Source organism: Salvelinus namaycush, chromosome 25, assembly GCF_016432855.1.
Source record: "Salvelinus namaycush isolate Seneca chromosome 25, SaNama_1.0, whole genome shotgun sequence".
Taxonomy (NCBI): Eukaryota; Metazoa; Chordata; class Actinopteri; order Salmoniformes; family Salmonidae; genus Salvelinus; species Salvelinus namaycush.
Genome location: NC_052331.1, coordinates 30,376,803 through 30,389,630, shown reverse-complemented (window position 1 = coordinate 30,389,630; position 12,828 = coordinate 30,376,803). Strand labels below are relative to the sequence as shown.

Here is a 12,828-nt window from a genome sequence, read left to right as displayed (position 1 = left end):
TGCGAACACCATGATACCAACAAAGAAGAAGAAGGAGTAACAATGGTCAGCTAGTGGGATGCTGGTACATGAGCAGAATTGAGCAATCGGAAATCCCTCTCAGTGGTGTGCTGGGGCCTCCACCTCCTTGCCTCCTTGCTCAAAGAAAATAAATGCCTCTCCAAATTCATTCAATTCATAAAAATCACAATTTAATCAACACCCATCTATTTTTGTGACTACCTGGACCTACCATTTGGTTTTAAAGTATTGAAACCAAACCATATGACATGAATGAAAAGTACTTTAATAAACATGAAAAGGTGAATGTAATAAGCGTTCATCATTTCAAATAGGCTACATGTTATATTAAACAACATATAAATAATCCAAATAGGTCAGGAACCAGACAGGGAGCCTAAGAAGGAACGGCAATTAATAATGTAGGCTATGTTATTTCAATTATTTTAAGGCTATAGCCTACAAAAAATACATTGTGAAGCATTTGCGAGTGTGACACAATAGGCTGGTAGGAACAATTTTACCTTGTGCACTGGTCAGTAAAGGAAGAGGTGGGAAGTATGGGATGTAGGAAGTTTTGTGGAGTAGACTATGGGTTGGGCACACAGGGTTGAATGCCACGTTGTGGATGATAGTGCGACATGAAACAGGTCTGTGTGATGAGTGTTAAATGGAGGAAACGGTGGAGTATGTGTTGATATATTGGGAGCTGTATGATGTAGATAGGGAAATATTGTGTGAGGGGTTCGAGACGGTGTTGCCAACTCATTTTCAGGGTAAATTGCTAGTCAGGTTGATTTGTTGCTAAACGTTGCTAAATGACGTTGTGATGTCATTGCGTGATAACGTAAAACTGCGTCATTACGTAGAATACACAATAACGTTACTCAAATTGACTGGCCATCTCTGAAAAAAAAAAATGTTTAGGTACAGACTCCCACTCTTTTCTGTACTTCTGGCTGTATATTTTTGATTGAGACATGTTGATTGATGTTGTAAGTTCTGTTCAAGATAAAACATTCGTGACCAACTATATTCATTGGGTTTGGCTCGTCGAACCCGTACTACTGCTACTGCAGTCAGCCAACAATGACTGGCAATTTGCTGAAATTGCTGCTGCCTGTGCACGAGCTGAGCGCCTGCTGATGACGTCAATCACAATGCATTTTTGCAGCCAGGCACGTGTGTTGTGACTGAGTGTGTGACAGAGAAATCGTTTTTGTGTCATTTAGAAAGAAAATGCGTGTATTTTAGAATTTGAGTCACTTTTCAAAAGTTGCTAAAAGTTCAAAATAAAATGTTTAAAGTAGCTAAATTTGTTGCTAGGTACTGTTTGAATTTTTTTTTGCCAGGGTAGTCTGAAAAGTTGCTAAATCTAGCAACAAAATTGCTAAATTGGCAACACTGGTTCGAGAGGCTTTGACGGGGTTTGAGTGGTGAAGTGGGAGGAAAGGGGCGTGGCCTTCAGGGCTCTATTTCAATTTCTTAAAAGGACTGGGACTAATGAAGATAGTTTAATAACTGGGTCGTGATTGGCCTCACACTCCAGTACAGTTGGTGGCGGTGTACTCACCAAGAAGAAGAAGACGGTGGTCAGCTGACGTCTAAAGAGGAGGGGAAAGCAATAGGAGCATAATTAGCTAGTGTGTGTTGTAGAACTTTTGCTAACGAACCCTGAAATATATCGGAGAAAAAAGGGACGTGAACTTAGGTGTGTGAGAAGACTGAGGTAAGTTTGTAATTATATCGAAGACAAACAAGTCTTAACATATGCAACAGTTAACACAGTCTAGCTAGCTACCGGCGTTTATACCAGAGAGGCGCTAGTTAGCTAACGTTCATTTTAGGCTGGCTGGCAGCTAGCTAACTATAGTATCTGTCTTGCTAACTCTCCATCCTGTTTATCCCAAACCGAAGGTCAACTATCCACTAAAGTTGTAACGTTATGTGTAGCTAGCAAGACATGGTGGAGTATACGTGTTCAGTTGTGCGTTAAAAATTTAAGGGAGAATATAAACAATTTATGAAATTGTCGAGCTATATTTTCCGGTCAGGCAGACATCTTGGTGGGGCAATAAAACAGCGAGTAAACTGCTTAACGTTAGTGGCTTCATGCCAAGCACACCATGTCCGCTAAGTCAAACAACATCCTCCTTTCGTGGAAGGGAAATTATCTTGCTAATCCAGCTATATGTGTGTCCAGCTAAGTAAAATCATGTGCTGGCACGGGAAACTGTCTCGCCTTCTGTTACCGTACCTGGTCACAGCTAGAATTCCAGGAATGTCTTTCATTTCATGCATATTATTCATACGCCTCATTATATTATAAACTACAGAAAATGATTAACGTTAATACGTTATTTGTCCCCCACCGCACTGGGCATAATAAGGAAATTCTTCAATCCAATACCAGCAACCGTCCATATGAACTTGAAACCACTCCCATACTATTCATAGCTAGCTAGCTACTGGGAATTCTGCAAAACATTAAGACTAACTAAAATGGCTCTCATTATCACATCTAAGCTACTACTCATTAATCCTACTTTGGATGCGAGGTGACATGAGTTTCTGTGTGTACACATCACCATTGTGACTGAGTGATCATCACTAAGTGGGAGTTAATATAGGATTCTCTGCTGGAAACATCTTAGATATTTGGGTCGTTCAGAATCACCATTATTTGCGAAGTACATTTGCATGTAACAGGAATTTGACTTGGTGAGAAGTCATATCACCCTTTCGCTCTTCGTTAGGTGGGTGTTGTTTTCACCATGGCCAGTTTGGACTAAGGAGCAGCCACGATGATTGGAGGACTGTTCATCTACAACCACAAAGGGGAGGTCCTTATCTCTCGTGTCTACCGCGATGACATAGGGTAAGTGAGGCGGTAATTGGTTCTGGGGATTATAGAAGTGGGTTCTGTTACGAAGAGGGGAGAAGGAGATAGGAAATGGTGTCCATCTGGTTGGCCTGAGGTAAGTTAGGGAGATGACTAAGATGATCACTTTATCTGTAAATTGTACACAAGGGGGGGGGGGGGGGTGTAGGTGTCTTGCTCAAGGGCATAACGGCTGGCAATAGAATCTAGGATTTGATAGACCCAACCCCTAGCTTGCCAGCTCACTTCCCGACAGCTCTGCCTTGAAGTGATCCCTGAGGTTCAATGTGAACTGATCAGTGTAAGTAATCACACAGCTTTCACCTGTCAAGCCCTGTCAGAACAGGTTTTGTTCAGGGGAGGGATCGGGGAAGGATGCATTTGTATGAGAGGGAGCTGTCCCTAAAATTTTGGTCGACCAAGAGTCTGTTCTTTCGACCCAACGATTGGTCGAAATTTTAAAAAGTGTGTTTTTCAATGTAGACATCCTGTGTTTTAATCAAGTCAAGTACAGTGTATTTAACATATTCAGACCCCTTCACTTTTTCCTCATTTTGTTACGTTATAGCATTATTCTAGAATTGATTAAATTACTTTTCCCCTCAAATCTACACACAATACCCCATAATGACAAAGCAAAAACTGGTTTTTAGATTTTTTTTCAAATGTATAAAAAAAAAAAAAAATATTCACATAAGTATTCAGACCGTTTCCTATGCGACTCGAAATTGAGCTCAGGTGAATCCTGTTTCCGTTGATCATCCTTCAGATGTTTCTACAACTTGATTGGAGACCACCTGTGGTAAATTCAATTGATTGGACATGATTTGGAAAGGCACACCCCTCTCTATAAGTTCCCACAGTTGACAGTGCATGTCAGCAAAAACCAAGCCGTGAGGTCGAAGGAATTGTCCGTTGAGCTCCAAGACCGTATTGTGTCGAGGCACAGATCTGGGGAAGGGTACCAAAACATTTCTGCAGCATTGAAGGTCCCCAAGAACACAGTGGTCTTCATCATTCTTAAATGGAAGAAGTTTGGAACCACCAAGACTCCTAGAGCTGGCCGCCTGGCCAAACGGAACAATCGGGGGAGAAGGGCCTTGGTCAAGGAGATGACCAAGAACCCCATGGTCACTTTGACAGAGCTCCAGAGTTCCTCTGTGGAGATGGTGTCCTTCTGGAAGGTTCTGCCATCTCTGCAGCACTCCACCAATCAGGCCTTTATGGTAGAGTGGCCAGACGGAAGCCACTCCTCAGTAAAAGGCACATGACAGTCTGCTTGGAGTTTGCCAAAAGGAATCTAAAGACTCAGACCATGAGAAACAAGATTATCTGGTCTGATGAAACCAAGATTTAACTTTTTGGCCTGAATGCCAAGTGTCATGTTTGGAGGAAACCTGGCACCATCCCTACGGTGAAGCATGGTGGTGGCAGCATCATGCTGTGCGGATGTTTTTCAGCGGTAGGGACTGGGAGAGTAGTCAAGACCGAGGGAAAGATGAACGGAGCAAAGTACAGAGATCCTTGATGAAAACCTGCTCCAAAGCGCTTAGGTCCTCAGCCTGGGGCGACGGTTTGCCTTCCAACAGGACAACGACCCAAAGCACACAGCCAAGACAACGTAGGAGTGGCTTTGGGACAAGTCGCTGAATGTCCTTGAGCTGCCCAACCAGAGCCCGGACTTGAACCCGATCGAACATCTCTGTAGAGACCTGAAAATAGCTGTGCAGCGACACTCCCCATCCAACCTGACAGGGATTGAGAGGGTCTGCAGAGAAGAATGGGAGAAACTCCCCAAATACAGGTGTCAAGCTTGTAGCGTAATACCCGAGAAGACGAAGCTGTAATCGCTGCCAAAAGTGCTTCAACAAAGTACTGAGTAAAGGGTCAGAATACTTATGTAAATCTGAGATGGATATCCATCTATTTTTTGTTGTGCCGGGCTCAAACTTACTGCGCTGTCTGTGTTGCTTAAGCTCAACATAATTACAGCCATTTCTGATTGAAAAGTTCTGTTAGTGAAATCCCTCATATTTTTGGGAAAAACATTCCCTATTCCATCAACCCTTGCTCTCTACAAAATACATGTATGCATCGTGTGCACATGACCAATAGGGCCTGACCTGTAGCATAGCATAATCATGTCAATAAGTAGCTTATAACAAACTATGAATGTTTGGAACAATGTAAACAACACCAAATACATTATAAGCGTACCGGAGTCTGTTGTAATGTTTTTTTTTTGTTAAGCCTTTATTACAGCAGCCTAAACAGTCGCAATCATTCGTGAATGCAATTTCCGAAATGGAATGGTTTATTATTGTTTAAGCAAATATTTTTTTTTTTTAATTTAAATGCTTGATTGCATTTCAAATCACGAATGACTCATATGCTGTGTGACGATTTATTGATACAGTAGCCTATAAGTATTGAAATATAGGCCTAAGTTACGGTATTAAGACAAAACAGAATGTACTCTTATGCCTACAGCTTGACCGTGGTAATACAAGACTACTATACTAAGCCTACTAATGATGATTACATTACTTATTATTATAATGATCATAATATTAACAATAAGGAAATCAAGAAAAAGGAGCATTATTACCAGAAATATAATTTTTCGGACTATTTGGAACAATGTAAACAACACTAAATATATGATAAATAATACCAGAAGCTGTTCTAATGAAAAAAAGTGTAAAGCCTTTACAGCGAAGATTAAAAACAACTGCATTTGTGTAATTGTTTACTTGACATGTCGTTGCGTGAGGCTTCGTGCTCACGGATTCATTAGGCTATTAAACACACTCAAACAGGAAACAGAAGCAGGATCTGTACATAATTAAGTTGGGATTTCCTCTCTCCTCACTTTTCTTAGTCAATAAGGCAAGGCCTGTTTTCTGATCTCTTCATTCTGCTGCTGCCTCCACTGCATTGTTCTCAACACCAATATACTGGTTAACTTTGCTATTATGCACATAACAACATGGTCTAGGAAAAGATAACAATTCAACAGCGCATTGATGTGTTTCAGAACCACGGAGAGCAACCAGTATCCAAAGCGGGAGAAAGAGCATTTGTTATAAAATATTATTTGTATTATTGTTGCACCATTGTTCTTATGTAATATAACCATATACGATTTCCTTAGACTAATGGACTGTGCCATCCCCACGGCCTCCACAATGGATTAGTCCACTCAGACACCAATCAGAGAGGTGAATTGTACACCATGATATTTAGCAAAAACATTTTTTGCTACTGCTCGACTAAAGAAATCTGTCGACCAACAGACTTGACCAAACAATCGACCAGTCGACTAAATGGGGTCAGCCTAATAAATAAATAAATAATTGTAATTACTTATGTTAACTTTGATCTTAAAACAAGTGTAATGCCATTTAAGTTATTGGTCTTTTCCTCCAATAGGTGATGGAGTGTATGTGTAAAATTTTTACAGGCATCATCACCTCAATGCACTGTGTATCAATCACTCTAATTCTAGCCCCTTGTCAAACCTAACCTCTAATTCGCAAGATCATAGTTATAGTAACTGCTTTCATTAGTCATTCATGTCCTTCCTCTTTATCTAGTGGTTAGGAAAGTGAGGTGGAAGGCAGTTTTTACATGTAGAGGAATTAGTGTAAACCGGTTATTAGAAGTACAGTCGAGCATTGTAAGGCTTTATTTAACATGGGCTGGTAATTGTCTTTTTTGAAATTGAGAACAATGTTTTTACTACCGAGATATTAGACTAGCATTACAAATATATTGTGAAAGCTATATAAATAACAATGGAACAAGTATTCATAGTTCATATTGCGTCTGAGAAATGTTGGGGAATGTTTTATCGTAACCTTGGTTGTCAGATGAAAATTTAGAAAAACGTACTCTAAATTGACTCTTTGATAAACAAAACAATTCATCCAACAGGAAGATTTCAACAGATGGGTCCACTGATTTTTGCACCCACCAAAGAAAATAACTGGGCTAATAGCCCGACTATCATCTTGTGGATAATCGCTATTGTATCAGGTCTCAGACATGGCAAGCTCTCTGGAGTAGCAAATGCTCAACCAACTATCTAACCACACCACTACAGCTCGGATTGATGCAGAATCAATACATTCAACTGCCAAGATTTTCCAGATGAGACTCGACACATTCAAGCTGCTTAAGATTTTAAGACCAGTCTTAAATTCAACCACATTGGTGGTAAAAGTAATTCATTTAACACATTGAAACTGCATTTGGTTGCCGACTACAGTGTTCTTCTTCCATGGCTGGTATTTCAACACAATGTTACTCGCTCTATGTACATGCACAAAAATGTATTTGTGTGCATTTTGTCTTTCTCTCCTTTACATCATCCTTCTTCATCTCTTTATCCGTTTGCCATTTTTCCTCCATATCGTCATCTTTGACACTGTAGGAATAGGTAAGCAATGCACCAGCCTATCGAGCATGTCCCCTGACCCATGGTAACCAATTCCTGACTCCCAATGCATGACTTCTGACCTACAGCAACTACCTGATGACCCTTTCAGCATGTCACCTGACATATCAGTGACCGAAGAAAACAAAGTTAATTATTGCAACCAACTAATGCCCCACTGATTTTATACACATTAGCAACAGGTGTGGCTGAAATAGCCAAATACACTAATTTGAAGGGGTGGCCACATACTTTTGTGTATATATAGTGTCTCTTCCCTCCTTAATGGACATTACCTTCTGAAAAAACAGCAGGACAGACTCTGTTAAATGAGCTAGTATGGTACCAGTGCCCCTTCCATCTTTACCTCCATCTGTCTTAACTAGTGCAGTCCTGACTCTGCAGAGTCTGTAATCTGAAATTGGTTCCAGAGATTCATATTTCTGGGAACTATTTCCCTGGATCGGCTCTGGTTCCAAATAAAGGTATGATTAACTACTAAGCAGTAGCTTTGTGGTCAATATCATTTTCACTACTGTCAAGCTCACAGAAGTTGTGGACCCGGCACCTAAGGATCTATTCCAGAATATTGCACATCACTGATTGAGAATCGTCAGTCTTGTCTGGACATGCTGCCTCATCTGTAGTGATTTCTACATCTTGGATGTCAAGTAGAAGGTCTGAAAAGGGAATGTATGGAAGGTAGTGTAGGTGATTAGTGTGTGTGACTATCCCTCTGAAAGCCTAGAGGAGACTGGTAATTTATACACATTACTTTACAGACTACTTATGTATATGTGCGTATTAATCAAGAGCGTGTTATTATGAGTTTGCTTTTGTTGTGATCAACTGCAGATAGGAGGAAGATCCTCTTCCACATTTGCTCCTTACTCCTGACATGAAAGTCATCCGTATCTTGCTCTCTCTACCTCCTTTTCTCAGGCGCAACGCGGTGGACGCATTCCGTGTGAATGTGATCCATGCCCGGCAGCAGGTGCGCTCTCCTGTGACCAACATTGCACGTACCAGCTTCTTCCATGTCAAGCGCTCCAACATCTGGCTGGCGGCGGTCACCAAGCAGAATGTCAACGCTGCCATGGTGTTCGAGTTCCTCTACAAGATGTGTGACGTCATGGCCGCCTACTTTGGCAAGGTCAGCGAAGAGAACATCAAGAACAACTTTGTGCTGATCTATGAGCTGCTCGACGGTAACTGTCACTTCGCACAGTCATGCCATTCGGATCTTCTTTACTCTCTCTTACCCTTCATCATTTATTCATGGTTTGGTTTTTTTGTTTTGTCTGCAGAGATCCTGGACTTCGGGTATCCCCAGAACTCTGAGACCGGAGCACTAAAGACCTTCATCACCCAGCAGGGCATCAAGGGTCAGGTGAGGATGAGAAGTATCTCCTTGTCACTGTTGATGAGTTCTGCAATGGGCTCTGTAGCAGAACTGTGTGCCGTCTGTTTTCCAACTGTTTTCTAAAGGTTTCTCCTATTGTTTCTTCTTTCTCTGGGATTGTGGACACGGCCGGCTGCAGCATCAGGTAATGATGAGCCTCATTTGGTTTGGGCTGTTGATTTCAGTTCTATTTGGGACATTGGGCCTGGTTTCAACCATATGTTGTTTTTTCCACTTCATATCATGTTGATCTGCCTCTTTTTCCAGACAAAGGAAGAGCAGTCTCAGATCACTAGTCAGGTGACTGGGCAGATTGGTTGGCGTCGCGAAGGCATCAAGTATCGGCGCAATGAGCTCTTCTTGGATGTGCTGGAGAGTGTCAACCTGCTTATGTCGCCTCAAGGTGAATTTTGGTCATAACACTTGAAAGTAAAAGGGCCTAAACAGGTGTTGAATATGCTAAGAGCAAAAATAACTAGGGGAAGTGTAGGAGTAATGTTTCAATGGGAGAATCACAATGGCATAGTGCTCACGTCCTCTCTCCTCGCCGCCTCAAAACCCATTGAATGAGAAAGCCAGAGGTCCCTCCCCTCTCAGCTTCTCTTCCAATGGTTTTTGAGGAGAGAGGACACAAGGAGTATGCGATTGAGAAAAGGCCCTAATGATTGGACCTTTCACTTTTATCCCCTCCAGGTCAGGTCCTGAGTGCCCACGTGTCCGGCCGTGTGGTAATGAAGAGCTACCTCAGCGGAATGCCGGAGTGCAAATTTGGCATGAATGACAAAATTGTCATTGATAAGGCGGGTAAAGGCGGTGTCACTGATGAGGTGGGAAAGAGGTGAGTAAGAGGGGCTGTTTTTGGATGGACCTAGGGTTGGTGTTTATTCCTTTTCAATTCAGGAACTAAACTGAAATTTCAAATTTCATGAGGAGAATTGGAATTTCAGTTTAGTTCCTGTTCTGAATTGAAAAGCATTTGACCCCAACTCTGGACAGAGCTTGTCATTAAAGGGCTGGAGCGTAATACAAGAGACTTGTGCTGCAGAATCAAATAAAGAATGTATTTCTCAATTTATTTTCAACTTGGACTATTCAGACTGATAGGCAGTGGTGTTGATTCTAACTTAACCTTCTGTGGAAATAGGAATGTATCTTTATCAGACCAACTGTCAGTCCCTGGACTAAGACCTCTATATAGAGCTTGTGTTGAGACTTACCATTTTTTCCATTCGATACATCTTTCTTTCCCTCTCTTGTTCTGTACCTCAGTGATTTGGGGGGAGGAGGAAGGTACTGTATTGATATCTGGCCTTACTCACATACCTCCCTGCTGTCTTGTCTATGGTGTCATTAATGGCGACTGCTTTACTAAGCATTTGAGGAGGCTCCCAACATTTACTGTATTAACCGAATAGTGTGACTGCTAATTGAAGAGAATCTAACTAGCCTTCTCAAATCTTTAGTGGACTTCCCAATGGTTGTGTATTTCTTAGTCATCAGTGAGAGTGTTAGCTTTATTACCCACATTCCCACCCGCTTGACCCTTAACCCTGACCCAGTCTTTGACAGGGATAGCATCCACTGGGTTGCTGTGTTGCCATGGTATCCCTTTTTGTGTGTCTATGTGTTGTGAGTGTGTTTGGGTGGTGGTGACGTGTTAGGAAGTGGGGCATGTAGAGTAGTGTGTTTTTAAATGACTGGTTTGTGTGTTAGTTTTGAATGTGTGTATGGTGCATAGACAGTCAACCCTTCTCCCTCTGCTCCTGTAGTACAAGTGGTAAGCAGTCCATAGCCATCGACGACTGTACATTCAACCAGTGTGTGCGTCTCAGTAAGTTTGACTCGGAGCGCAGCATCAGCTTCATCCCCCCGGATGGAGAGTATGAGCTCATGAGGTAAGTGTCACAGGCTAAACTTCAAACCTATATTACCCTGTGAACGCGCATGTCATTTCGCTTTCTGTGTGCATTTATTCAGATGTGCCCGATTTTACCCGGCCTCCATCTTTGTACGTCTTTGTACTCTGTTGCCCCCTGCGTGTGTCTGCTTTGACATGAGTTTGGTGTGGTTTTACCAGGTACCGTACCACTAAAGACATCATCCTACCTTTCCGAGTCATTCCGCTGGTCAGGGAGGTGGGCCGCACAAAACTGGAGGTCAAAGTGGTCATCAAGTCCAACTTCAAACCCTCGCTACTGGCCCAGAAAATTGAGGTAGCTATTCAGCCTTTTGTCTTTTTAGATTGTGGTTAGTAACCTTGGGGTAAACCTGTTCCTCTTTTGAAGTTACCTTATGTTTTGTCTCATAAACCTGGTATTTTCTTGGTCTGTTAATTTCAGCTATTGTTATAAAAAGTTCAGGTTTAGACTGCTGTATGAGAATTTGTTTATCATGTTATGACATGTTTTCTGTTGCTCCAGGTGCGCATTCCCACGCCGCTCAACACAAGCGGTGTCCAGGTGATCTGCATGAAAGGCAAGGCCAAGTACAAGGCCAGCGAGAACGCCATCGTATGGAAGTTAGTGTTATTTTAACCCTCTCCTTCTCCATCACAGTACCAAAGATCACACTCTTGTTTTGTATCTCCTTCCTTGATTGTGAATGTCTCTTTCTGATGTTGAATGTGTGTGCCCCTGATCTTTTGTTGTATTGGTGTGTGTTTCCTGTATGTAGGATCAAGCGCATGGCTGGGATGAAGGAATCTCAGATCAGTGCTGAAATCGAGCTACTGCCCACCAACGATAAGAAGAAGTGGGCCCGTCCTCCCATCTCCATGAACTTTGAGGTAAGGTTGCAGTCACACACACCCTCTCAGCAGTAATGACAAATTTAGCATACAGTATAAATATGCAGTTGTGTAGAACTTGTAACCTGGATGTCTTTGTCCATCTCTGCCACTCAGGTTCCATTTGCCCCCTCTGGGCTGAAGGTGCGTTACTTGAAGGTGTTTGAGTCCAAGCTGAACTACAGTGATCATGATGTTGTCAAATGGGTGCGCTACATTGGCCGAAGCGGCATCTACGAGACTCGATGTTAGAGCGAGCTGAGGCATACCTAGCATTCTCCCTCCACACTTTACATTTTTTCTTATGTCCATCTCTTCCCTTTATTCCTCAATGTTAGGGATGAATTTAAAAAACTGGCATAATGTACAGATACTGTATATGCAAAATGTGAACCATAGTATGGCATCTTACTATAGTTAAAGGTAGACTCTGTGATATGATGTAGAAAGTAAACAGCATAGTGGGTCATTTTCTGCAGCAACTAAGAGCGTTGAAGCGCGAGGCTCAACTTCTCTGCTATTTTGGTGCCCTGGCTACCACGCTGTGATCCCCTGCACTGTGTGAGCTAAGTGTTGCATCTTGCTCATTTCAATAGCCAGTGCTGCTCATGGCAACATCATTTCGATGAGTCTACCTTCAACTTGCAAACAAACTGCTCCTGTATAGAAAGAATACAAATAACCTGAAAACTGGCAGGGGTGGTATTGAAGGGTCCATAATGTTGGAGGAAAGTGGGGGTCAGTGTTATTGTCCAGTCTGCAGTTTTTATTATAGGGTCAAGGTCTTTGAAGAGTCCCCTTGTGATCCATCCTTTTTCTAAATGGCCTTTTGAGTCCAACATCCTCTCTTACCTGTGAAATGCATCTAGTGAGCTTATTGATAATTGGGTGGAATACAACCTGAGCACTACAGTGGCTTGGCGCTGACCTGCCTTTTCAGAGCCTGTGATGAGGTCGCCCCCCCCCCCCCCCCCCGGTGGTCACATTGCCTCGTCTGGCTCTCCTTGTTTGTAAAACCTGGTGACTGTCCAGTAAAATCCCATCATGTAACCAGCTCCGCTTGTCATTGTCTTTTTCACGTGTTTTATAAACTGGGTAGTTCACGTCCTGATTGTCTGACAGCATACCACAGATGTTACAACTTTTTACTGCTCTAATTACGTTGGTAAACAGTTTATAATAGCAATAAGGCACCTCGGTGGGGGTTGTGGTATATGGCCAATATACCACAAACCCTTGTGCCTTATTGCAATTTACATGAACACGTGCTAGTAAAGGATAGGTTGTGTTCCATGTCATCGGTCATATCTAGGTGTTGTGAA

The 12,828-nt window shown here is 42.3% G+C and overlaps 1 protein-coding gene across 3 annotated transcripts; it reads left to right on the top strand.

Moving 5' to 3' along the window:
• Window positions 1-602: 602 nt before the first annotated feature.
• LOC120020465 (AP-2 complex subunit mu-A) lies at window positions 603-12,561 on the top strand. 3 transcript variants are annotated; one of them, XM_038964155.1, is made up of 13 exons: window positions 603-650; window positions 2,757-2,878; window positions 8,262-8,527; window positions 8,627-8,709; window positions 8,861-8,866; window positions 8,989-9,124; window positions 9,415-9,559; window positions 9,991-10,011; window positions 10,491-10,616; window positions 10,799-10,934; window positions 11,142-11,239; window positions 11,395-11,506; window positions 11,624-12,561. In XM_038964155.1, exons 2-13 carry the CDS (start codon window positions 2,805-2,807, stop codon window positions 11,756-11,758), a joined length of 1,338 nt encoding a protein of 445 aa, XP_038820083.1. In that variant the 5' UTR covers window positions 603-650; window positions 2,757-2,804; the 3' UTR covers window positions 11,759-12,561. The 3 variants fall into 3 exon arrangements, with proteins under 3 accessions (XP_038820083.1, XP_038820082.1, XP_038820084.1); XM_038964154.1 differs by lacking the exon at window positions 603-650 and adding an exon at window positions 1,529-1,729; XM_038964156.1 differs by lacking the exons at window positions 603-650; window positions 9,991-10,011 and adding an exon at window positions 1,534-1,729.
• The last annotated feature ends 267 nt before the right edge of the window (window positions 12,562-12,828 follow it).